The 27,895-nt window shown below is 43.8% G+C and overlaps 1 protein-coding gene across 1 annotated transcript; it reads right to left on the bottom strand.

Moving 5' to 3' along the window:
- Positions 1–428: 428 nt before the first annotated feature.
- On the bottom strand, positions 429–11,798 carry LOC115322046. The gene is made up of 4 exons (XM_040215773.1): positions 11,747–11,798; positions 6,695–6,828; positions 2,544–2,654; positions 429–518 (listed from the first exon to the last, which is right to left on the bottom strand). The coding sequence occupies exons 1-4, from the start codon at positions 11,796–11,798 to the stop codon at positions 429–431; spliced, it is 387 nt and encodes a 128-aa protein (XP_040071707.1).
- Between the last annotated feature and the right edge of the window lie 16,097 nt (positions 11,799–27,895).

Raw genomic sequence — 27,895 nt, 5'->3', positions numbered from 1 at the left:
TCGGCGTTGTCCGCAAAAGATGGTCGTAAAACGGCGTCATCGAGCACGCGCTTTAGAAATAAAACACAAAGAAAAGCACAGCCACGCAGATGCTTCGTCACGGTAGCCGTAAGCGGACGCTCCTCAGAAATAAAACACAAAGAAAAGCACAGTAACGCGGATGCTTTGGCACCGAAGCCGTCGTGAGGCCGGCGGAGTTTGTGCGCCTGCGCACTAGGGGAGCGGGATGTCACCGCCAGAGAGCCGTGTGAGATAGGAAAACGAGGCGCCCTGCTTATCGGAATGCACTGTGTGTATGAGTGCTTTCGCTCTCTTACACGTAAGCAATCTTAATTGACTTTTAATGGAGGGTGCGTTCAGAAACATTACTATTAGAAGAACGGCTCTCATACAAGGCTGTTTCCAGTTCATCGGTTTTTGGTTTTATTTTAACTCTCGTAAGGCCCTTTCGGGACCAAATCTGGACAACGTTTAGTGTCATGACTCCCGGCGCCGACGCATATTCCGCCTTGGCATACCTATAAAAAAAGAAGAAAACATGGCTGATCAGGCGTGTAGTGCCTAATATTATCTCACCTCATATTAAGATGCAAAGGATCGTAGAGAAATAGCTTGAATGCCTCAGCAATACATTTCGTCTCGCACAGTTCTGAACTCGACACTTTTCTTCAACAAAAGCATGTAGGAGCAATTTGTCGCTGCAGAGATAGTCCTGTAGACGCTCTTCGCGCAGCCCAAAGCGGGATAACTTTATAAAACCATAAAAGACGGCACAGCATATCGAGCTTCAAAAGTAGGCCGGGTAGCACACCAGGGGCTTTGATTTTTTTTTCCTTGTATAAAAAATTGTTGTAGTAGACTTCTTCGAAAATTTCTCACCACCTTTTCGCTGTAGCGCTAATTATCTAAATCCGCCATTGTTAATCTCGTTTCCTGAACACGAACATAAGTGCTCTATTAGCGTTTGGTGGGAACTCGGATCCAATGACGAGCTTTGTGTTTTGAGATTTTGTTGCCCTCGTTCGTTTTCCTAATGTTCCCCATCTTAAGGTCCACAAGATGTCGATCCCTTACCAGCTCGCCTGCACTCTATCACTGCTTCCAAGAAATGGTGACCGCCAGTGTTGCTGGATAGCGGTTTGAAATGGCCTATGACAACCGGCATTACAATATGTGTAAAAGTGGTTTACAAAGCGAAGCGTGGAGCATCTGTGCAAATGATTTTGTTTAATTTCTAAATATGATTGTTTTGCGCCAGAAAGAACTTTTATTTTGTTTTGTCAGCTCTCGAGTAGCCTTCAGAAAAACACAGTTAAAACTTCCAAGTACAAACAACGCTACGGCACGTGCAACTTAAAAAAAGAAAGAGACTGACAGACGACAGCGCTGACTGTTTTCTGTCTATCTTCTTTTCCTTAACCCCGTAGCTCTCAAGTTTCGAGCAGCGCTCCAGGCGAGAAAAATAGAATATTTGGCTCGCGTTTGGAACGCGCGTCATCACACTTCCCCACTACAGTTTTTTCTACTCCGTTCCATTCTAAGTGCCAGCGTAGCAGAGGCTACATGAGCCAGCTCCGAGCCTGCAGTAAGTGTCCCTTCTATGGAAGCACGCGCGCTCGTGCAGTGCGAGCATCCTTCAGGAGGACGTGCTTTTGCGAGTAGCTTCGGCTTCTCTATCACGTAAGGTGAAACATACGGACTCACAGAAGCTATGAAAGAACGCAGTAAAACAAGAAAGTTGAACGGGATCGACGCTAAAACCGCGAGCTGCATAATTTTTTTTTTAGGCGTTTTGTTATCGCGCGTCTACAGATGCTGACGGATGCTTGCATTCGAACGTGGCATGTGCAAAATTGAACGTTACAGCGCGGCCTGGATAGTGCTGCTGCATAACATGAACGCGTCTTGCGGACGCGCTCGCGCCCCCTGCCCGAGAGCAACGGGTCTATGTCGCTAACGCTGTTCGTACTTCTCAAGCAGGAGTTTCACTAGAGCGACAATCAGAAACAAACGTATACCGTGCTGTGAAGTCAAAGGTTCTGTGGGCGCGTGCATGAATGCCGATTAAAGCTGTGCACGTGCGCTCCTCCTCTCGTCGAAAATGCAGTAGAAAGTTATCCACAGGTATGCGACGACAGACGTAGAGGTCGGTAGAGGCGAGAGCAAAACATTGAGCTCTTGTTTTAAGGATGAGTGAGTAGACATAAAGAGAGCTGCCTTCGTCTCTACTGACACTTACGCGTTCGATTGCAAACACCGGCGTCCAGCGTTCCGCGTTTGCGTTCGATTGCAAGCGCCGGCGTACAGCGGTCCGCGTTTGCGTTCGAAGTGTCAGTAGAGACAAAGGCAGCTCTCTTTATGCCTACCCTCTAATGATATCTCTCGGAGCTAGTCGTTCTCGTCTCCGCGCGCTCTCGTCTCCACATCTCCCTCAGTTTCTCGGCACTATCGCGACCGTCAAAGTATGTGCTGAACCTGTCGGGGTTGTTAGAAAGCTGTTGATTTCAATATTGCGCCGTCCAGCAAGTTCTGATATTACTTACTTGGCCCTTTGGCCCGCAGGGGAGACCATCCGTCAAATTTACGTGCTGTTCGATTGTAGTGGGACCTGATTGCAGTCTACAGGTAAAATTGCAGCCTTTGAAGTCTACAGGCTGGAAGAGAGGTGTTTGGCGAAATATATCTACAGGGTGTCTAAAAACAAATTTACAGGTTTTCTTCCACCGCAAAAATAAACTACGCATCAACGAACGCTCATTTTCAGTTTAAATGGAGAGCTAGTGGTTCGAGCCAGTACCGGCTTGCTCCAATCAGCGTCTCAGCTGAGGCTATGCCATAGCCTCCTATATACTGACAAAGCCTGGCAGGTCGCCACGAGAAGCGGTCGCCGAAATGGAAAAGGTGGAGCGCCAGACAACGGATGAGAGGAGAGCCACATGACTGGCGCCCCGCTGCGGCGAAACGCCGAAACACACTTCTCCCGAGAGAACAAGTGTTTTTCGGGTTCTCGCCGCTGCAGAAACTGTGCGCTGACGTCCATGTTCCCCCAGAAGTGGCTCTTTGATGCTCTGTGCTACCAGATTCGCGCTCTCAACCTGCGACTGCAATGTATGGCCCCGTCGTCGAACTGCCAGGCTTTGTTAGTCTAGACGAGGCTATGGCTGTGCGAAAGAAAGCGATAATGGTTAGTTCTGAAATTGTGGCATCAGGTTCAGACCGTTCGTGTCACACAGGGGCGGAGAATGAAAGTTAGCAAGTGCGTACCTTAATTTTGAGGTAAACAAACAAACAAACAAAAAGCATTGCAATATTTATTTTTTTCTGGGGGGGGGGGGGGGGGGCACGCTGTATATATAGAGGCACAATATACAATATACTGATACACATTAGTTTATCTTGAGAAATTTAGTAGCGTCTATTTTCTACCTTGAAGAGACACTATTGACAATTTAGAACTTTTATGAGTGCATGTTCTGATTTCGGGAAGGAGTAGCAAGCTGGGGTATTTCATTTTAATGCGAAAGCACTAACTGGTCCCATGGAGCGAGGGCGGCGCCGGCGGTAACCGCGAAAAACGCCCCTTAAATTTCCATTTTCTCATTGGATGAGCGAAACGGCACCTACATTGGCTCCGACGCGTCATAGTTCCAAGGAACGCCACCCCACAGAGAAGCCCTCCTCCTGGCGCTGCGGCGCGCGCGCCGGTAAAAGGGAGCGGGTGGCGCGCGCGCTGTCGCCGCTCTCTTCCCCTTTCTCGAGTCACGTGTCAGGCGCGGCCGGAGGAAGGGGAGGAGGAGGAGAGGGAAATTCCCGCTCCCTCTGCCTGTGCATTACTCTATCACCGGTTCTACGCCGTGTTTTCAGCCATGTCACGCCGCCCGGCCGGCCTCTGTCGAGGACAGTGGAGCACGCTGCCTGTAGGAATAATTTGCGTGTGGGAAGGCTTTCGCATTTCTACGCGTAAGCAGTATTAAGCGCCCTCCTGTAATTATTAAGAGCGCAGCACTCAGGCGCACGTTTCCGGGTTTCGCGGCGTCGGGGTAACCGCGCTCGATTTCGCGGGAAATTTGACGTCACGTGACTTCAACATCAATTTTATTCCACGCTAAATTTAGCGGGGAAAATAGCGCCACATGATTTGGTGTCATGGTGTCACGCCACCTGAAGACATTCAGTTCCTCCGCTAGATTTTAACAGAAATTTGACGTCATGTGCGGAGGAAGAGGAGGAAAGGAGGAAAGGACGGGGAAGAAGAAAGAAGGGGGAGGGAAGAGGCGGAGGATGGGAGGAGGAGCGGGTGTGAAGGAGGAGGAGGAAATGGGAGAGGACGAGAGCAAACGAGGAGGGGGGAGGGGAGTAGGAAAGGGTATGGAGGAGGAGGAGGGCATACCCTCCCCTCTGTCTTTCCCCCCTCCTCTTAAACAGCTGCGCTCTAATTTCGCATTACAGAGATTTGTAAACATATTTAATTCCTAGTACTGTAAATAAGATTGATTTTTTATTTTATTTTTACAGCGCCTTTACAGAACAAATTGTGTTCCTAAAGAAATACAAAAAGTCTTCTCAGTCATTGTTGACCCCCCCCCTTTTTTTTTGAGTATATAAAAAAAGAGACACTTTGAAAAAGAAAAAAAAAGATTATTTCAGTCATAATGTAGAAAACCCGAGACTGTGGTAAAAGCAAGGAAACGGAGTCGAAGAAGAAAGACAGGGGAAAAGAACGTCTCAAACTCAGCTACTGCGTTTATTTCGTCGAAGTCTTATATACCCACAATCTAACCATCGACCACCAACGTCACAAGGTCATCCTCTGTTCTCTATACACTCCTGCCCACACTCTATGAAGTGGAGGGGTAGAGGAGGCACCAGGAAAATAAAGGATTCTTTTTCGGGGGGGGGGGGGGGGGGGAGGGGGGGGGTCCTTTGGGCTCCCCCTTGGATACGTGCCTGCTGTGAACTTTCAGTGACCGTAGTGAATTCTAGGCAACATAATAAACCGGAGACGCAGATACAAGGACGTACGTCTTTTTGGTATCCGTGCCTACGATTGTATTACGCAATAACAGCGCTCTTTATCCAGTAACAATAAGAATTATAAACCACTTGCGAGATGCAGGTGTTTCTAGAAACGGGGGGGGGGGGGGGGGGGGGGGATCAGCGCTGAGTTTTACGGTTCCTATTACAAGTAATCAAATTACTTGGAATCGATTACTTCTTGGAGTACTTTTGAAATTCATTCAATACATATATTATGAAGCAATCAGAAGTATAATCTGATTACTCTTGAAAGTACTAAAATTGCTTGTAACCCTCACTATTCTTCCCTCCAATTTCGAATGGCGCCCTTTGCTTCTACGAGTTTCGTAAAAGAAATAAAAAAAAAAATCCTGGATCCAAGTTTTTGACAGAAGGATGGTTTACCAAACACTTGTAGGTAAAGAATCTATGCAGTTTATAATTATGCGGTTATATTAAAATAATCGACAGTACAAAAGACCCGTCTTAAAACCGGCAGAAAAATCTGTCGTTTTGAAAATCTAAATAATCGAAGTAACGGCAAGTTTTTTTTTAGGTAACGGCCCATTACTTTTCCTTCTTAACTAATCAAGTAATCGAATTTAATACTTTTTTAAGGAGGAGTAATTGTAATTCTAATTATTTACTTTCTTTGGCTAACGAGTACAAGATTGGCATCTCATACGCGTACCTCAGTCTATCACATGTTTGAGCAAATACCTAACACCCTTTTCCTCCCCAAAATTTTACAAAGGCTGAATTCAAGGGGGGGGGGGGGGGGGGGGGGGAGAGAGAGAGAGAGAGAGAGAGAGAGAGAGATTTGGTTTCCCCGCCCCTCTGTATTTGCCACTAGTTCCATAGTGACAGAGAGTGTTCGCTAGGATAAGGAATTTAACAGCCTGTCATTTGTTAACCAAAATGAAATTAATAAGCGTTTTGTCGGCACGTTAGTTGTTTTTTTATATTAAAATTCACCAATCTTTACTGGATTCTAACAGTAGACGAGCTTCCAGAGGTCCTTGCTTGAAAGGGCTAAGCCGTCTTTCTTATCATTATTCGTCAGCAGGTGATTGCAGCGTCACTTTGTTTTGTCCACTGCGTGCCTGCGGTTGATCTTGGAACTATTGTTGCAAACACGCGCCACAGCGAGCAAGAAGGGCGGCGCTTCAAGCCAACACCACGTAGACTGAAAACCTTCGCGTGGTCTCCTCTCCCTCTATGAAACGTCATCAGAGTCGGATGGCGCTAACTCGGCTATTGGGCCCGAGCCCGACCTTCGTCACGCCAATTGGACACAAGCCTCAGCCGAACACTGACACAGCACTCGTGCTCAATCTCACGCCTTCATCAATTTGACTGTGATCACGCTTGCAGAGGCCGTGACGAATGTCGTATATCGACCAACCCACTGTTTACAAACAAACCCGCGTTTGCCCACCGGGTGAGGGCACTGCGCGCGCGCAGAAACCAGATTCGCCCGAGGCGATGCATCTGCACATGCGCAGTGCCGACAGCAGCACCACCGCATCGGCGTGACGTCGGAGAGTTGAGTTGGTCTATAGAAGGAGACGGGGAAAGCATAGGAAGGCGGAAGGCTGTGTAGCGATGAAACTTTTCAAACTGAGTTGATCTAGAAACGATATGTATCTAATATTTCCGTGCCTGGTAAAACGCTTACTTTTCCGTTACCCGGGTAAAAACCCGGTCGCCGGCACCTCTCCTCCATTCGTTTTACGAGTGCATCCTTACATGTCACTGACATGTGATTTTGAGTCTCATCGACATATCCGTACATAGATACCGTTCGCTCACCTGAAATGAATATAACGTAAGGTTTCTAAAAAAAAACAATTGTCTCATTAACGTGCAAATAACTGATTTTGAGAAGTCATTTTTTTCATATTGGGAGGCGTTATGGCAGGATGTTGTGTAGTCGGTTTTCCAATTTATTTCCCAGAGAGGTTCACTAATAATATAAGAAAACACCCGCTGTATATTGTCACGAATGACAGACGATGAAGCAGAGGAAAACGGAATGAACTGAAGCTTTAATGGGGGAGGGGGGCCGAACTTGTGCCAGAAACGAAGAAAAAAAAAAAAAGAACCCACGCCGGAAACCAGCAGCGAGCGTCGGCGGCGGAAGCAGCCAGCGACTGTCCGTCGAAGTAACAGCTGGCTATCGCGAGAGAGAATCACTGAATGAACAGGCAATACGGCGCACGACTTTTAATCTGCTATTCTCGCCATCTCAAATCTTCCACCTATAGAATACTCGGGAAAGAGCTAGAGCACTGACTATGCAAGGTCATTCTGGCCTCCTTGTCGTATACGCTTGAGGTAGGAGTGCACGAGAATTTTCTAGATGAATGGAGAAGCGTATATACTTATCATAAGCGCGGCAATATCATACGAATCACGAAACCTGTTGAACATATCGCCTGAACGTTCAGCGAGTGTCTCTGTCAACGATATTTTGATGTCTTGAAATCCCTGAGAATCCGTGCTTTTTAGAGTCATTTTCAGCTTGGTGAAGAGTGTGAAAGTCAGTAGGAACCCAATCTGAGGAGCAAGGATGATGTTCAGCCTGAGCTGTAATTTTTTTAGTCAAAAAGGATGTAGCTCACAAGCAACACCGAACGTCCACGGGCGTTTTTGTGGAGGTGATGCTAGGAGATTACAGTATACAAGGTGTGTCGTACAAGACGCTGTACAGACGAGAAAACACGTCCGAATGTATGGAAGCATATAGACAACAACCTAAGACATCAACCGATCTACATTTTGTAACAATATATCCTCCCTGCATCGAGAGTGCAGTGCTATATCAGCCCGCGAAAAAAATTGACATGTCACGTATATTCTGTCGTACTTACATATTCCCGCCGATTGAGAGAAAACTGATAACAGAGGCTTAGAGGTGCTACAAATATTCTCGAATATATTTGTATGCCACGAACCACCTTTTTAGTTGAGCAATTATATATTAAAAACAAAATTACTCAAATGTCTTTTTTATTTTTATTTTTTTTTATAAAATCCGACTTCATTTTCTTATATATTTGAAAACGAAACCAAAACATCTGAAATATATGTTATTTGAATGAATTTTAAATAATGCTTTATTTTTACTGTAGATTGTAGTCATATTAATCGAGCTTTTGTGATTGCGTAATATATTAAACGTTCTCTGAATTATAACTAAATGAATATTACATTGTTCACTTTTGTCAAAAATGTTCATCAGTATAAGATCTTGAACAAACTAAAATTCATTTCTGGGAGTGTTGGAAGTTTTTCAGGCCATTCCTCAGTATGCAGAAAATGGGACGCCTTGAAAGCTAATAATGCGGAGGGCAAGTTCGTCTGCTCCTTGCGCAGGGGGTAGCGGTGACGTCAGAACGCCGAGCCCTGATTGGTTGATCGAGCCCCCCTATCTGAGCGTCGTCTGCTTCTTTGCAACGTCGTCTGCGTCTGTCTTACGTTTCCTGCGACTTTCGGAAGTGCAGAGGCCAGATTCACGAAACGAAATTTTCGCAAGTTTTGCGCAGGTTACGGCGAAATCCTACAACAGCTCCGAAGCTGTCTTACGCACTTCTTACGATCAACTCAGCATGGCCGACAGCGTCGCGGTCGCGACGACCCAAGGACGTTTATTTTTCTACGTGAGCTTCTCACGCGTCCTGACTTCAAGCAGCCAAAAAAAAAAGTAAAAATTACTTGAAACAGAGCACGACGAACAAGAACGCTGGATCCACAGACACCGGGGAAAAGCTCCAACGGCGACGATTCCACCGAACGCGACCAAACGAGCTGGGCAGTTAGGCCTAGCAGGCACTCCGCGACTCGGCGACCGTCTGCCCACGACCGGCTGACGTGCTGAATGGAATATTGTCACGGGTGGTGACCAAAAATAACAAATAAACAGGAAGAAATAAAAGTTTAATGTGGCGAACGTGTGCCAAAAATAAACGAGTACAAAAGATAATAATAGAGCGTCGCGGGCGTCGAAGTCGGCGTGGCAGCAGAGTCGAACGCTGGGGCGAGACTGACTCGACAAGGTAGCGGGCGGCCTCTTATCTAGAGTGTGTCACTATCTCGAAGATTCGGCGAAAGCGGCTCGAGCGTCGCGTAATCGGGGCGAGAATGAACACGCACTTTCTAGAAAACAAAAGCAGGAATAAATGATAGAAGTTACGTGCGGTACATGAATAGACGAGAACTTTCTGGGGGTCCGTGACCGAGCGTTGCTTTCTCAGCCCTGCGCGCGGCAATATGCCCGCGCGACCCTTGTGAACCCTTCCCGTGTTATACTTTGATCGCTGACCTCAATTTTAGATTAAAAGGTCAATTTCTTCCTCTTGTTATCTCCTTGTTTCCCGAGGCAACGGTGACTCTCGCCGGTGAAAAAGCGGCGAATCTCCGACAGACGCAGGAAAGGTAAAGCAGCCATCGCTTTGACTACCAGACGTAAAGCAGACGCCGTTAACTGCGCCAACCCGCCGGCGCCGTTAAAGAGTGAGGGGTCTCGCCGCACACGAATGGAGGTAAAAAGTATTTGGGAGGGAACTTGCGGACACTAAGCAAACAAACCTCGGTGCCCCGGGACACCTCGCCAGTGAGTCCTTTGACTTCCCGCCTTGATGCGCGTCTGCTAGTTGTCAGACGAAAACAACGTAACGCTCGAGTTATTTCGTCTGCCCTCCCTGAAAGGCGAAGTCGAGTTCGCTCTGAAAGTCGCAGGAAAGGTAAGACAGACGCAGACGATGTTGCGAGCAGACGACGTTGCAAAGGAGCAGACGACGCTTAATAGGGGGTCGCGATCAGCCAATCAGGACTCGGCGTTCTCACGTCACCGCTACTTCCTTTCTCATGCGCAGAAGGCGAAAATGAGCCCACTTGCGAGGCGTATAGTGCTCCTGTTCAACTTCTCGAGAAAATGCGTTTATGGCTTCCGGTTATAAATATAGTTTTTTTTTTCTTTTTTTTTTTTTTTGTGCTCTAGTGCTTTTATGATCTTGATCAAGGGTCACCAAACTGTCTGGATAAAGGGCCAGGTCTGGTGTCTGTCGCGGCTTCGAGTTCCAGGAAATGAACAAATAAATATAAATGAAAAACAGAACCTAAATAAATAGACCTATATAAGCTTTTAAATCCGGAAATTCAAAATGGTGTTAAGTTAAAAAAAAAAAAAAGAATTGAAGGTGTATTCACAAAAAACCTGCTCTCAAATACCACTGACTTGCTAGCAAAAGGTGAATATTTCATTTATATATATTATAATTCAATATTTAGCTAATTGTGGCATTATACAATAATTGTAGCCCACAAACAATCACCAGGCATAAATTAAAGCGAATATAACCGTTGGCATATTCGCACAGGGCAGAAGAATAATGAGAATGGTAGGACTGGGGGTGACGACCAGGCTACCTTTATGTCCGCATTGCTTGGAATGATGACCTTCGGCCTTTTTGTTTCAAACGGTTATTTTTCTTTTTTGTTCTGAAGCGCGTAAAATAGCGTGATACTGCACGCGCTCGTGGCTCTGACCGTGCTACGGTGAAATTTTGCGTTCGGCAATTTCTTTGTATTTTCCTTCTGAGCGCGTGCTAACGGATATGGGTACTACTAGTGCCACTAAATAAGCTACGCTTCAGAGCAACGACACTTGGCCATATTGTGTCTTAAAATCATGGTTGCCAGTTATCTGAAGCTTTATCTGAAATCACAGGAAATGTTTTTCCGCCCTCCACAAATGTTTAAACCGTTCGTGACAGAGCAAAGCAATATTACATGAGCTTTCTAACACCGAATCTAATGCTGAGGAAGTCACACTTTTGAATAATGACGATCGGCAGTTGCGTCTGCTCTGCATACGAGCCAAAATGGCGGCGCCCACAACAATGTCAGGGAACGGAGTGCCGATACTCTAAGCGCAGCCTATTTAGTGGCTCTAGGTACTACAAAGGATGGCATCACCACTAATCGAGTGGCTGTGGCATCACCGTAAACAGAACATTGAAGCACACTAGAGGCGACAATACGCACAATACATATGACACAGGGCACAAGCACAATAGACACGAGAACGCACAATCTATTTAACGCAGTTACGCAGAAATGAACCTGGGGACGCGGGGTTGACAATGTGTAATAAATATGGCACACGATTATCAGGAGGATAAAAATCGGCGCGGATGCGAAGCGCTTGGTGAACGTCGCGACGCCACATCACACGCGCTTATTTTCGTGCCAGTAGCGGCGGGCATGGTTAGAAACTGGCCACGGGCCGGTGTTTGGAGACCTCTGGTGTAGCATGCATGCATGCATATATATATATATATATATATATATATATATATATATATATATATATAGTTGCAAGCTGCCTTGCAAACTGTTTTCTCGAGCTTTGAGGTCTAGCAAATTAATATCATCATTTACTGCATAAAATACGTCAAACAAACAAATCAGTTTTTTTTTCGCTCTTATATTCTTTAATGTGGTCATAACTCCCGTTTGAAATAATCAACTTAATATGTCAAAAAAATATGGTAACTTCAAACAGATATAAAAATACCATAAAGTGCCTCCCTTAAAAACACGACATTTAAAATATCCGTTATTCGCTCTGCTGCGCCTCGTCCTTGAATGACAAACATAGGCTACAATATATGTTTCTTGCATGATATAAGCATAAATCAAATGGGATTACATCAACTCTGCTTACCACAAATGGAAAGTCGAATTCCAATGCACAGAATCCAGAAATACTGCCGCATTGCGATATTGATATTTCGATGGTTGGCGATCAGAATAAGGCAGAATATGCCGCCTATGAAAATGAATGTTTTGTCAATGATCTTTGAATCAATTCTATATGCAGTGCAATCGAATAAAAAAGTATTGTAAGTCATATACTTCCATCAAAGCAGCTTTGAATGCTAGTAGTAGCTGCTAAGCTTAACTGAGTTTAATCAAATACACAGAAAGTTACGAGGAAGACACGGCTGAAACATAATTTCTTCGTTAAAATTAGTATTTCATAAAATTACCGGCACCGAAAGTTGTAATAAATTAATTGTGAGTTGCACGGCGACGAGTCTTGACACGGCCGGAAGGAAACGTTGGCGTCTCCAGCAGACCGAGTTGATTTTTTAAGCGATAAAAAAATAACTAAGATCATCGTATATTTGTGTGCATTTCCAGAATAATTAACTTAAATTTCTCTAGGGTCGAACCGTGCGCAAGAACAACCTGAATTGGTCGACGTCCAGATATAACGAACGGAATCACCTAGACGGGTCATTCATATTAATATTTGCACCGCTAAGTTGCATACATTTGTTTTCTTATAGACTGGAATATTCTGTTTTAATTCATTCAGGTTACATCGCAGCACTTCAAAGGTGTTATTGCGAAGAGGGGTGCTTTTGCATTTTCCCAAACTTACAAATATAGGGTAATTTTGCACGAGCATGCCAAAGTTTTAGTTATACAATACAATACAATACAATATTTATTTTGCGTGCTTACCAACAGCCGGTTGGCCTTTGCGGCCAACCGGCTGTTGGCAAATTCAAGTTTAGAGCGTACATGGGTGCTGTAGAGTCGCAACAGACAGTGATGACTGCTGAATGGTTTAGTTAAACGAGCCATTATTTCCAACGCCCGCATGGACTGACTGACGATGGAATTAATATGGGAATTAAAAGAAAGGTGGTCATCCACAAAAACCCCTAGATCTCTTATTAGTTTGGTCCTACTTATAGGCTCAATTTCCATAGTATAGTCATATGATAACGTGTTACGCCTTCTTGACAAAGACATCACTTGGGTTTTACGGGGGTTCAAAAATAAATTGTTTGAAATGCATCATTTCTGTACTGACGAGTCATCCTCTTGCAGCAAAGTACAGTCGGCGATACAGTCCACCTGCCGAAACAGTTTAACATCGTCTGCAAAAATGAGCACCTACGATTGCTTCACGGAGGATATGAGATCATTTACAAAAATGTTAAACAACAAAGGACCAAGATTGGAGCCCTGAGGCACACCCGAAATAGATATGAAAGGACGCGACAGGTAGCCAGAAACTCTAACACAGTTTTGTCTTTCATGTAAATAACTCCTGAACCAGGTAATGTACTCAGGGCCAAACCCGTAGTTCTTGAGTTTCAGCAATAACAATTAATGATTAACCCTGTCAAAGGTTTTCGACATATCCAGATATACTGCATCTACCTGTCCCCGATTCTTGACAATTCGCATAGAATTATTAAGAAATGTGCATAAGTTTGTTTCCACTGATCTTCCTGCTAAAAAAACATGCTGAATGGGAACAATCTTTCTTTTAAAATAGCTATACAAACGGCTGTACATCACCTTCTCGAACACTTTTGAGAATGCATTTAAAAGAGATTTAGGACGATAATTAGTGATGTCGCCACAATTACCAGATTTGAAAATTGGCAAAACAATTGAGCATTTCCAGGTGTTTGGAAAGACACCCTTCTGGAGCGACATGTTAATCACCTTTTCGAGAAGAGGAGCAAACACTTCACAACAGCCCTTCACAATAAAGTTTGGAATACCATCGGAACCTGTCGATAGCTTAGAATTTAGTTTACCGATAGCCGAAACCACCTTATCAACCGTAATACTCGTTAAAGGTAAATAGTCATCAGAATTCCATGTCACAGAAGAAGTAGTGTTGAGATTAGAAAAACATGACTTAAAGTGTTCTGAAAACAGCTCACAGACAGACTTAGGTGACGTATCAATACCAGACTCATTATGTAGCGTTATACAGTTTGACTCCTTCCTGGTATGCTTCTTCACAAAGCGCCAGAATTCTTCGGGTCGCTTGTTTAAGCTAAGCTCCACCTGCTTACGGTACAGATACTGGTCATTAGCGAGGGGTTGCTTTGTTAGTTTACGACGTATGCTGTATTTTTCCTACCACACGTTTAGTTTTGTCTTTTTATACAATCTATTATAATGTAATTTTAACTTCAAGTAATGTTGTAAATCCTTAGAGAACCTTTGGGACACTTCTCGGGACGTTGAAGGTACTTAGGAATGAACATATCCATTGCATCACTAACTACCAATGTGAGACCGTCCACTATAGAACCAACATCTGAGCCTTGTAACATGCTATTCCAGTCGTACTTCGTGAAATATTTAAATAAACCAAAATAATCACCGAGACTATATGCATATCTCAGGACGCAGCAAGGTGATATGACCTTTAAAGACATTGAAAACAAAACTTCAATCGGAGGGTGGTAAGCGTCAGCAGTTACCAGGGGATCATTTACACAAGTCACATTCGAAACACAAAAGTTAGATAGATCATAGAACTAAATCAAGAATGTTTCCGGAGCAATTCACAAACATGTTCTCTTGTGTAAAATCATTAAAATTTAAATAGCTGAATAAACAAGTTGCTTTTAGACGCGTACATTTTCACTGTTAATAATGCCAGAAAGCCAATCAACTTTTGGAAGATTAAAATCACCGTAAATGTTTACTCAATATTTAGTCGTATCTATGTTGTCTTCAAGGAAATTGAAGTGGTCTACGAAAAGCGCAGCATCTGAAGCGGGAGGAAAATAATATGTTCTAATCAGAAGGTTGAATCCGTCTGCAGAAGGAATTTCAACCCACACCGATTCCCGATAAGTTTCCAGATCGTAACGTCTATGGGCGTTCGAAGATTGATTGCAGGCTATCAGGCTATCAAAGATTGATTGCAGGCTATCAGGCTATCAAAGATTGATTGCAGGCTAGAACGCTTATATAAAAGGGAAAAACATAAACATAAAACAAACATATATTTAAATGTGAACACTGAGCAGATGATCGAAAACAGTGCTGTAGAGGTCATGAACAAAATCTCATTTGGTAGCTTTCCACTCGCTTATTGGAACAGAACAAAAAAGAGTTTAAATCCCACCGTTCTGCTACAAAGATACTTTTAACTTTTCAGCGGTCTCGTATTCTGGACGTAAAGTGGGGAGGAAGCATATCGTGGGTTATTGTACAAGCCGGTGTAATTATAGAAAAGATGCAGTGATACAGTTTTACACTTTTCACGTACGTTTGCAGGAATATGTCTAGAAATAGCCTATGCCCGAGATAGTTATTTCCTGATATTACTTCAGCGTTTAAAGACTGCCATCAAAACGTCTGGCGTAGGGTATTTTATGCTGTTTGCCGTAATTAGCTATCGTCAAACCACTGATGAAGCCGTGTCCACCCGGCGAAAGTGTTGAGAAGTTGTTTTCAAGCGACGTTGTTAACTTAAACTTTTTCTGCGATCAAGAACCTAACCCTTTATCTGAGATCGACGCTAATATAGTTCACTACGATATGAGCCAAATATTATAAGTGAGCAGCCTTAGCAATGCAAGAATTGGTAATGCGAATCCTCGAACGTCGACTTTCATTAAAGATGTATATAAAAGAGACGATATTCTGCAAGGTTAAATATACGTCATGCTGCTTGCAATTTTATTCTCCAATACTAAACGAGCAGCAATAACAGCGTATAAACAAGTTTCCATCTATTTTTTTTTCCTTGAACAAAGCGGACTTCTTAAAACGGGATAGAAATAATTTTTATGTAAGATGAGGGAAACTCACGGTTGGCTGCTCGGAAATCTGCGACTTGAAGCGAAGAGGTCGCAAGTGCAACCACCGTAGTTCTTCCGTGATGATATCTCTCTCATTCTTCCATTTTTTACACTTGACATTTGGCGTGGAAAGAGGAGGAAGGGGACGACCCTCACCCCCGTTTCAAACCTTAGTGCAACGTATTCGCTCTTCCAGCCATTTTTCGCAGAAGTAGTGATCAAGTAAACAAGGGATTTGTTATTTTATTCAATTTAACCTTCAAGTCTCCCGTCGACGAGGTTACGACAGAAGGTATATGCAACAAACGAAAAGAAAAAAAATTCACTTGAACAAAAACCAAAACAACATAAGCAAAATAAAACGCATACAACGGGAAATAATAAAAAAAAGAACACATTAAAATACTTTAGAAAAAATATGGCTATGCCGTATCTCTGAGCATAACATGACTTGAATTTCTGAGAGAAACATGTTTTGGTGAAAGTTAGCTATGACCACTCGGGTAATGGAAGTGACGTCGCCTCTGACGTCAACGGTTACGTTTTCCTGCTTCCGGAGACTACCCGCACACGGATAAAGCCGGAGAGCGCCGGATTTCCGCAGCAGCCAATCAGGGGAAGGCGGTCCAGATCCTCACCCTCGTCGCAAACCGTGTGCGGGGGTGGGTTGGGGCGGGGATGGGTGTTGGGGTTGGGGGAGGGGGTTGCGCTTGTTGCTTTTCGGGAGCGCCGCACAAGGACAAAGAGAGTTTGGAATGCATTTTAGCGCTCAAAAAAAAAAAAAAAAAAATGACGCGGCCTGGCACCGGGTTGGCTAGTGGTGGAGCAAAATCAGAAACTCGGATGGTATAAAAGTGTCGTTTCACGTAATAAAATCAGTTGTTAGTAGTAGCTCACTGTGCTGTCTGTTTCTCGCCTCTTTGTCCCTGTTTTTTGAGCGCTAAAATGTATTCCAAATTCCAAAACCAACTAGCCCAACAATCTACTCGACAAAGAGAGGCTTAAATAAACACTGGCACCCCACACAACAATTTCTTTAATTATTTTTTTTTGCCAGGCGGCTTAATATAGTGTCAGGAAACTCCCCAATCAATACTTTGCCGCAGAGTCGCGTATATTTTTTAAAAACGGAAAAAGAAACTCAACTTCTCGAAACCGAAACTGAATCACGAGCACGGAAGCTCATGGCCGGAAGTCAGGTGGCTTCTCCGGCATGTGAAGCAGAGGAAGAGGTTGCGTGCACCGTTTGTCGTGCGATTGTTTCGTTCTTTCATTCTTAGAAAGGAGGGTGTAGTATTACACCCTTTTGACCCTTATAATGCACCCCAAAACTTCAATTTGACGTACAGCACACTGAATCGAACAGACGGCTCCAACCTTTACGAGGTGCGTGTTTTCGATGCGATATAAATTAATAAACAGCTAAGGTATGTACCAAAGACTATAGAAAAGAAAAAGAAAGTTTTGCAGTAGGGCCAAGAAAACTCCTATTATTTTTCTGTACTCCGTAACACGTACATACATTAGCTATTTTAATAAGTTGTACCACTCGGCTATCAAGCCACTCGTGAAAGTTGGTATTGTCCGTTCAACGTCAGTGCGCTGTACGTGGAACTGGAGTTTTTGGGTGAACTATATGGGGAAAAGGGTGTAAAAGTACACCCTTTTTTCTGAGAGTGTATATTCCTTCCCTTCGATGATCTGCCCTTGACGATCGATTAGCCGGCACCACAAACGACACTTCCTAAGTACCGGCCCCACGTCCGTCGCAATGTTTGTACGTCATGCGCAGCCATCGCGTCGCTCAGCCCGCGGTACGAGGTGCACATGTTCTTCCTGTGACCTGAGCAACTTTCTTTTTCGACCTATTTGCAGTTTCTTGGAGGCCACGACAATGGGGCTCATATTCTTTTCTAATTTTGATGTTAAATGTTGCTCCTTTGAACTTTGAATATATTTTTTACACATAGTTTGAACGCCAAGTGACCAAGGAAAGGAAACTGTGCGCGGCTGAAACCGGCAAGCTCTTGAACGGCTTTTTTTCCGGCGAAAAGAAACAAATTTAGAGCCGCAAATTATGTTTAGTTTGGCTGTTATAGGTGATGTTAAAAAAGAAACCTCGGCGAGCATATTTAATTTCCTTCTCTATGTAGAGGATTAAAATATGTAAGTGAATTTTAGATCAGATATATGTTATCTAATCAAGACGTACACGTATCAAACGCTAAGAGCATCGCTTCTTCTTTCAGCAACCTAATCTTGTAAGAACCATATTCGCGCGGCGTATGAACAATACGCCAAACGTGCTTTTTCTTAGGGTAAAAACAACTATAGACTTTTTTTTTTTTTGCCTGTTGCTCTTAGTCACGTGGGTTCCATATCTGGTATGCGGAACGAAAAAAATAATAATGAAACACTTCAACCGGGAATATGCGAGAAAATATAAGTGAGGCAAAACAAGACTGTGTGACCATCACGCTTTTTTCGCGAACACCTTTTAGCGGCGTGGAGAGATATAAACGATGATTTAATGCATACCAGACTTCCAAAATGGTTGCGCCCTTGTGGAAAAAAAGTATACGTGGTGTTGCCTCGACAGACCTCTGAAGAGGTGCAAAGGATCTTGAATGTTAATTATAGACTTGAGCGTCTTGGTAATCTACATTGATTTAAAACGAAAGAAACACACAAGAGGACGACACGAAAGCTGTGTCGTCTGTCTCGTCCTCTTGTGTGTTTCTTTCGTTTTAAGTCGATCTTGAATGCTATCGCATTTCATCTCCTTAGGCAGTAGCCAAAGAAAAGACATTGTTTATTTTTTTTCTAAATTGATTATGTTCGGAAGCATATGGACTGCACTAAAGTTGTTGACAACTGCTGATAAAAAAAAGAATAAAAAAAAAGTGCAGAACATTCTTTTTGTTTTTGAGCCACGTGTAGCGCTACGTATATTTTTTTCTTTGTTTGCAAAAATAATTACGCATCATCGAACGCGCATTTTGCACTTGAATGTAGCGATAGCGGTTCGAACTAAGTGTCAAAGTTTCAAAACAAGCCGTTTTTTTTTCATTCAAAAGTTGTGATTTCCTTGCTTTTTTAATGGTAAAGTGGCGGCTGACAGAGCTCTCACCTTAATGGAACGAAATAGCACTAGTTACCGAAAACGAGCGAAAATGGGATGCCATTTTCACATTTAAAATTTTAGAAAATCCCTTATAACTTTTAAACGAGATAACGGCTTGTTCTGAAACATTGGCACCTGCTTCGGACCGCTAGACTTACATTTGGGAGGCGAATAAGCGTTCAATAATGCATAATTAAATTTGGCGATTAAAAGGAACATCTTTTTTTTTTGCCCGGCACATTTGTTTGCAGAATTTCAAGTGCAAAAGGAAGCATTTCTCTTTAGCTTTGGAAGTCAATGTCTTGCAGCCGAGGAAAGATATTTTCACACAGATGTCCCGTTTTTTGCAACAACAGTGGCTGACGTAATGTGTGGCGTTTTTTCTATTGTATTTTTCTGAGAATGAATGCGAAGAAAAGAGAGAGGGAACGTAATTTCACATTTTGATAGTTGTATTCGCAAACCGTTAAGGTCAAATGAGCTTTACGGTGAATGAACCCTGAAGCCTGAGAAGGGTTCAGCGTTCGTCGAACCTTGAAAAGGCTTCTATGAAACATTCACCCTGAGGGAATTCATGAACCCTTTCTCGTGTTCGTAAGCTCCGAGAAGGGTGCATGAAGCCCCGAAAGGAAGTGCTATTTCTGGGTCAATACTCCGATATGAGGTCTATATGAACGCCATCTTTTTTCCTAAGGGACAGCCGTTGGCTCTATGAAAACTCTAACAAGTAGAAGTAGCAAACGTTAATAACAATTTCTGCTTCCGATAGTTCTGTCGAACGATATGTTTCGTTAATGAACTCCATCTCCCACTCCCCGCTTGCTTATAAATTAAAGTGTGTTGAACAATGCTCGATAGACCCTTTTCAGAAGTGCGTGCCTAATATCTGCACCAGCACCAATAAAACCTTTCGGAACTTGTGAAATGAAGATTATGCGCAGCCGTCATTAGTTGATCTCATCGTTTCCGGCGTGAAGCCCATGATTGGCAACAGAAAGAATAAAATCAACTCCGGACAAGGGACAACGAACATTTCTTTCAGCTGGCAACAACATGACTGAGCCCAGAAGGACCCCCCGCGATTCAGAACCGCAAAGAAAAATTGAGAGAAAGGGTGAGGTATGGTGCTCGCGCCGAGCTTGCGCCAAGCACTAACGCAGCACCCATGCGGAATGCGTTTCGATCTGAGAGTGTTGTCTGAGTGCACCCAGGGTGCCTTCATGTGCGCTTTGCTTAGGGTGGAGACATCTGGCCATTTTGTCTCACACTTTTATTTTTACTTTTTGTTTGGAAGCGCGTGAAAGAGCGTGTCGCTGCACCCGTTTGTGGCGCTGACAGTGCTATTGCGACATTTTGTTTTCGTCGATTTCTTTGTATTTTCTCCGTGAGCGCGTGTTGTCGGCATCGGGTACTACAAAGGGTGGCATCACCCTAAACAGAAGGACATTGAGGCACCCTAAGTGCACCCCGAATGCTGACGGAGCGCTCGTGTTTAATGCGTGCTCATGGCGCATGATCAACAAATGGCGGCCGCACATAATCAATGCATCAGTTGGCAATTTCGCCATCGTTTGTGCACGCACTTATAGGGCTGCGTCAGCGTTCGGAGTGAACTCGAATCCAGTCACATGTACGCTTCGTGTCTATGGATGGATGGAAGGATGATATTGGCCCTTTGTAACGGGCGGTAGCTTGCGCCACCTAGATTGATGGCTACCGTCAATGTTGCTGGACGGACTTTTGAAAAGGGAATACCATTCAAATCACCTTGCATTCGCTTCTGCGCTATGTTGTTACGAGCTCAGTTAGGTAAATTAAATTATGAATACTCTTGCGTACGTTCTCGACCACAAATAATAACGATTGAAACGTAATTATTTTGTATATTTCTTTTTGTTGGAGCATATCTCGCTATTGCGGGTTATTTTCACCTACCATCAGTTTTCAAATGAATATTAGCAATGCGAGTATTCTTTTTTAATTGAGCTCGTTTTGACTGGACTTTCCATTTGCGGAAGCACTGTTAACCTAATTATATTTGATTCAGCGCCATGTAACATATAACTTACCGTGTGTTGATCACGGATGATTGGAGGAATATATGATAAAGGTTAACACCTCTTTTCGAATATTGCATTATCACAGTAGAAGAGCCCATGCATTTCCTATAACAACGTTTTGGTCCCTATCCTCAGCAGGATAAAAATTCCGCGAAGCAGCATAAAAATTCTGCTTCGCGGTATTACATCTTTCAATTTTGCGTTCATTAATTTTATACAGGGTCTCGAATTAAAAAAAAAAAATTATAGCTCCCCCTTCCCCCCCTTCAAGCGTCCCCAAAATTAAATTACAATATAAATTCTAATTGTGCTACCGCGCTGCGGTGTGAAACGTATTTGTGAATCTATATCTGCTAATATAATTCCTCAAGGCATTGTCGTTACGAAACGTATTGAGGAAGTTTGCGCTTCGGTGAAATTGAAAAATTCGTCTGCTAAACACAGTTTTTTGGGGCCCTACTCAGTGGCGCCATCCCGTGGTCTTGCTCGCTTAAGACTCCGCCGCGAGGAATCATTTCGGGCGGTCATGTAACATATTCGTGTAACATTTCCCGGTAGAATATTTTACCGTGTCTTCGGCAAGGGCATTCGCGTGGTCAAAGCTCGGCGGGTGTGCGCCGTTCGCGTGTCGCCTTTCAGGCGTGTGCCGGCAATTCGCCGGCACAATTTTTTTTTCCGATCTCCTAAAGGTCGGACAGCTTGTCTGCCCGACCTTTAGGAGCTCGGTCTGCCAGACTGTATCCAATATCGCCATATCCGAATCGGGAAAGAAAAACCAAACGAAACAACGGTCGCCGATAGAGGCCTCGAGTCGCACACAAAGCCATCGAGACAGACATCCTTTTGTGCTTCGAGAAAAAATAGCAAAAACAATAAAGACGGGTAATTGGTGTTTTAAAATATAAACGCAGTCAAATTTTTAGGAAGGATTCGGCCAGCTTGCGCAAGGTTAGTTTGGTGTAAGACGCAGCATGCTATTACACTGCTGTAAAAAAAAAAAAAAAAAATTTAGTGATGCAGTTTGATTTTTCAAAAGTAAAACAGTAATAATAACAAGAAAATAGAATATGAAAAGCGATGCTTGCAAGCCTTTTTGTAGGTGGGAGAATAAAAATCAAAATGATTTCAATCAGGCCAGTTACACAATGATGATTTAATGCAAACATTCCCGCAAAAATCATTCTGAAGAATTATTTTTATTTACCGTCAGGCCATCATGTGATCGCATAATAAAAATTAAACACGTGGCTAATCATCGGGTTAACCAAAGGCGATATATAATTGAAAATATGAAGATGAACGGACCGTATTTCATCCATTAAATCAAAGATTTCTGAAACTGGCGAAAGTCAAAATATTTGAGGAAGACAGGACCACGCTGAGGATCTACAGTTATGGTGACGTCACGCTATGAGCTACAGTTATGGTGACGTCACACTATGAGCTACAGTTATGGTGACGTCACGCTGAGGATCTACAGTTATGGTGACGTCACGCTGAGGATCTACAGTTATGGTGACGTCACGCTATGAGCTACAGTTATGGTGACGTCACGCTTTGAGCTACAGTTCTGGTGACGTCACGCTATGAGCTACAGTTATGGTGACGTCACGCTATGAGCTACAGTTATGGTGACGTCACGCTATGAGCTACAATTATGGTGACGTCACGCTATGAGCTACAGTTATGGTGACGTCACGCTGAGGATCTACAGTTATGGTGACGTCACGCTATGAGCTACAGTTATGGTGACGTCACACTATGAGCTACAGTTATGGTGACGTCACGCTGAGGATCTACAGTTATGGTGACGTCACGCTATGAGCTACAGTTATGGTGACGTCACGCTGAGGATCTACAGTTATGGTGACGTCACGCTATGCGCTACAGTTATGGTGACGTCACACTATGAGCTACAGTTATGGTGACGTCACGCTATGAGCTACAGTTATGGTGACGTCACGCTATGAGCTACGGTTATGGTGACGTCACGCTATGAGCTACAGTTATGGTGACGTCACGCTATGAGCTACAGTTATGGTGACGTCGCACTATGAGCTACAGTTATGGTGACGTCACGCTATGAGCTACAGTTATGGTGACGTCACGCTATGAGCTACAGTTATGGTGACGTCACGCTGAGGATCTACAGTTATGGTGACGTCACGCTATGAGCTACAGTTATGGTGACGTCACACTATGAGCTACAGTTATGGTGACGTCACGCTATGAGCTACAGTTATGGTGACGTCACGCTATGAGCTACAGTTATGGTGACGTCACACTATGAGCTACAGTTATGGTGACGTCACGCTGAGGATCTACAGTTATGGTGACGTCACGCTATGAGCTACAGTTATGGTGACGTCACGCTATGAGCTACAGTTATGGTGACGTCACGCTATGAGCTACAGTTATGGTGACGTCACGCTGAGGATCTACAGTTATGGTGACGTCACGCTATGAGCTACAGTTATGGTGGCGTCACACTATGAGCTACAGTTATGGTGACGTCACGCTATGAGCTACACTTATGGTGACGTCACGCTATGAGCTACAGTAATGGTAACGTCACGCATGCGTGGAACGCTTAGAGAGATCGGTCTTTTCTGGCGGATTAACAGCTGAATCCCTGCGTTCTCCATCGAACACGTCGACCTTAATTTTTAAATGTCGAACGTGAATTCGAGACGTTTTGTTGCCGTTGTTTCTGTTGGTAGCTATTCCCTTGACTTTCTGGTATCGGGATTTCGCAATGTTGAGTATATATCCGTTGTTCGAGAAAACCGGTTATATTTTCTGTACAGCGCACAGGAAGGTTAGTGTTGTTTTTCTTTTTTGCCTCTTCTATGATTGCGTCAATTTTTTTTTTTTTTTTTTGCGCACACCTCAGTTAGGACGAACGTTGCGAAAATCTGCCACCTCTGGCTTTACAGCGTATAATGAATAGTCGTGAATTTATCCACGGCTAAACACAAACGCGGAAAGCAGAAAGCGAAGTGTATTTGGAAAAAAATCACCACCCGACGGGCCAAGCAACGCCGATGACTGTTATCTCCCACCAGTTCAGCAAAAATCAATAAAATGTTAAAAATCATAAAGGATACCTTCCCTGTGAAAAATCATAAAAGGTGCCTTCTCCCTGTCTAAATGTATTCTCCTAAATTATGAGGAAATATTCGTAATAAGGTATCTTTCGCATAAATTGTCATTATTTACTGTTTGCTCCAACCCCTAACCCTTTCTACCGTTTCTCAACCTGACTGGACGAGATTCCAAAACTTTACAAACCGCGGTTTTAGACTGTCAAGAGCTTGTTCTAAAATAAAGTAAAAATATAATAAAAAATTATTTTTATTTATTGCGAATATAAGAATGCAGGAGTTTATTACTCCAAACTGTTAAGTTCTATAATTCATTCAACAAATTTAATAAAAGAAAAGTATAATAGGTGACATTTATACAGCGGCCATATAACTCGTTTATAGTTACATTGCCGAAGGTGTGTAGCTCTTAGAAATAAGTAATTGTAAAGTAATTGCATTACTTTTTAAAATAATTTGTAATTGTAATGAATTACTTTCACCTAGTAGTAATTGCAATTGTAGTTTAACTACTTTTTGAGCAAAATAATTGTAATTGTAATTAAATTACATCTTGAAAGTAACTTACCCATGTATGATTTCGTTACGCCGAGCATATCGTTTCTCAAGGCTCAGCGCACGCTTAGTTGGCGTTTCGCCTGTTGACCATCTTTCGGCTCTGGCTCTATATCGATATCGTTCCCGATTTGGAATCTTTGGTTTATCTTTTACAAAAGAAATATCGTCATTGAATGCCCCAGACATTCTACTGTCTTCTTTTAGCAGCATCCGCAAATTATTATGTAATAACATTTCGTTGCTTCTTTCAACGCTTTTAAGTACGCCTGCCCGCTCTAACGCTTTCATTTTTAATTCCTCCTTAAAAAGCTCCCATTGCATACCATGCCATTATTTTTTTCTGGCTCTCCAGTGTTTCGACCGCGGCCTGCACTTGGGCAGTGAAAAGTCATCCTCCAAAAGTTTCGCGTTCAATTTCCACAAATCCCAGCTAAAGACTTTCTTAGCTTCGGATTTACTACGAATACAAAAGGAAACTAGACAGCGATCACTAAAGAAAACAGGGTACACACGACATTCAAAATATAATTGTATAAAATCTAAAGAAACGTACGCTCGATCTAGACGGCCGTGATTGACCCTTCGAAATGGGTGTACTGAATTTCACGGCCATTTCTCAAACATTCGCCAGCGTCATCTAAGCCGGACTCGCTGATTAGACTAAGAAGGTTCTCGGTGCTTAAATTGCGATAGGGCGTTGAACTCGACTTATGGCCCGCTAAGCAAGTGCAATTAAAATCGTCAAGAAAAATAATAAGGCGTTCACTATTACAGTACTGATGTACGAAATAAAAAAAAAAACACTCGCCGCTCATCAACCTTACTGGGGGTCTACACACAAAATACGCTCCAGTTGTACGATCAAAAAAGTGAAAGCCGTTTACAACTCCCTGTAACGCTGAATTAGAGCGCAGCTTTTGAGGAGGAGGAGGGAAGGGTACTGGGGGGGGGGTTCAACTGACCAGGGGGGTCACGTGACCTTGGGGGTCACGTGACCCCCCAATGCCGATGATGTCATCACTGACGTCACTGATGACGTCATTAGTGACGATGACGATGCTGATACCGATGACGTCATTAGTGACGTCACTGATGACTTCACCAGTGATGATGACGATGACGATGCGAATGTCGGTGACGTCATCAGTGATGATGATGACGATGCGGATGCCGGTGACGACATCAGTGACGTCACTGAACACGTCATCAGTGATGATGACGATGACGATGCGGGTGTCGGTAACGTCATCAGTGATGATGACGATGACGATGTGGATGCCGGTGACGTCATCAGTGACGTCACTAATGACGTCATCAGCGACGTCACTAATGACGTCATCAGTGATGATGACGATGACGATGTGGATGCCGGTGACGTCATCAGTGACGATGACGTTATCGGGGGGGGGGGGTCACGTGACCTCGGGGGGGTCGCGTGACTTCGGGGGTCACGTGACCTCGAGGAGGGGGTCACGTGACTTCGGGGGGTCACGTGACCTCGGGGGGGGGGGGGTCACGTGACCCCGATGGGGGGTTCGCGCGGTGCATTATGGGACATTTCCCATAATGCACCGCGCGGTTACGCCGACGGCGACGGCGACGCCGCTCAAGCCGGAAACGGGCGCCTAAGAGCTGCGCTCTAAAAAGAAAAATCGCATACAACGAAGCGCTCTGACGCACACGTTGTCACCACCTCGACAGTTGCACCCAAACTCTAGCGCACTAACAATATACAGCCCAATCGCGTGACTTGGTGTGGTGTGGTGTGGTCCTCACTCTCTAGACCTTGGTCTCCTGCACAGCGATGATGTCGAAGTCCTGTTCGACGGCTAGGTGGTAGAGGTGCCTCTACCCCCTGCGATTTGAGAGGTTCCGGACATTAAAGGGGCCATGAAACGCTTTTCCAACTTTTTCCTGTTTAGCTTTCCTCCTCAACTCATAAATCGCGCATTCCAACAAACAGTTCAAGAAGACGAAAAGAGGGGAGGCCCCTCTTGCTCAGAATCTGGTTTATGTACCCGGACAGAGCCATTGTCCCCCTAGAAGATTAGCCCGTCGCTCAAAATTCAGACAAAAGTTGCTTTCCCCAACCCGTTCACCCCGGAGCTGACATTGCTGCGGAAGCTACGTGCTCGTTGGGCCAGCCACACTTGCCACATGATCACGCTCCTCCACGCATACCGACGCGCAGAGATTGAGGTCAGGTGATAAAGGGAGGCGGCTGATTGGTTCGGCAAGCGCGTAGCTTCCACCACAATGTCAGCTTAGGGGTGAAGGGACTAAGTGAGGTCCGGTTTTGTGTGACGTCAGTTTGGACCCGATGATGCGCTTTTGGGACCGCGGATGTATCACAGTGAAAAGGCAGAGAGCTTACGAAGGGGAGGAGGTACGAAATAGTCCGCTGGGTTTTCAAATTTGCGCACTGAAAGTCAGGCTTTCGTCTTTCTACCTTTTCTCTTTTGGCCCACTGAAACGATGTGCTATTAGTAAAATCCCAATCGAAAATGATTTATCCCTACCCAAAATCCGTTTCATGGGCCCTTTAAGGGTCGACCCTCTCGACAGTATTCTTCCTGCTCGTCATTTTGACTGGGACCAATTCTCAGGTATCCATTCTTGATTGAATCTTACCAAACAAAAAATAAGCTGATACTAAATAGGAGCTTATGAGTGAGAGCTCTTACGTTCAAACAAATTATGATGCATGAGAGGATGCTACAAACATTGTTTAGATGATGTTCGCGATCATAAAAAAATTAAACGATGTTCATGGTTTTTACTACTTAGGATAGGGTCAAAATAATAATTACTTTAATACAAAAAGCGAGTAGTGGACTGTTATATGTACCATCTTCGCTCCCAACTGGTTTGAGTTTGAATTCAGGACTAATTGCAACCGGCAGTTGACAGCGCCCCTCTGCATGACTACTATAACGCTCATCTAAAAAGTTTTATAACATATTTTTATCCGTGCAGGTTTCTTATTAGTTCTAGTTAGTAAAGAAAAAGCTGTTCGCTTGTAAGTTTTTTTTTTAATTTACTACTTTGCATAATAAGGATATTGCCTTGTCTTCTTGCACTGTCTTCCTAGGTTCTAATTGTGAATGTGGTGGTCACTCACTGGCGAGATATGTTCCCAGTCATTCGAAGCAAGCGGCCTTTGCTGGTCAGTTACTGCATTGTTGGCTTTGCCTTTGGTCTCTCCTCGTCACGAAGGTATGAGCTTAAGGCGCAACCAAAAGGTTACTAAAAACATCTCTACAAAGGTATACAAGCGTGGTCTGAGGACCTGCAGATATTTCAGTGAAGCGCAAGGCTGGTGAGAGTAATGGTATCATTCATTCCCTTTCAACCAAACCTTGCGTGTTTAGCCGGTAGAATGTAAAAGAATAA

The sequence above is a fragment of the Ixodes scapularis genome, unplaced genomic scaffold (assembly GCF_016920785.2).
Source record: "Ixodes scapularis isolate PalLabHiFi unplaced genomic scaffold, ASM1692078v2 PGA_scaffold8__174_contigs__length_109621045, whole genome shotgun sequence".
Taxonomy (NCBI): Eukaryota; Metazoa; Arthropoda; class Arachnida; order Ixodida; family Ixodidae; genus Ixodes; species Ixodes scapularis.
The sequence above is the reverse complement of the archived record's forward strand: the minus strand, read 5'-3'. Positions and strand labels throughout refer to the sequence as shown.

Coding starts and splice junctions, on each gene's coding strand:
- LOC115322046 (XM_040215773.1), bottom strand. CDS start 11,798: ATGCGGCAGTATTTCTGGATTCTGTGCATTGGAATTCGACTTTCCATT. Junction 2,655..6,694: donor TTTACCCGGGTAACGGAAAA/GTAAGCGTTTTA, acceptor CCTCTCTTCCAG/CCTGTAGACTTCAAAGGCTG. Junction 519..2,543: donor CCTGCGGGCCAAAGGGCCAA/GTAAGTAATATC, acceptor CTTTTTTTATAG/GTATGCCAAGGCGGAATATG.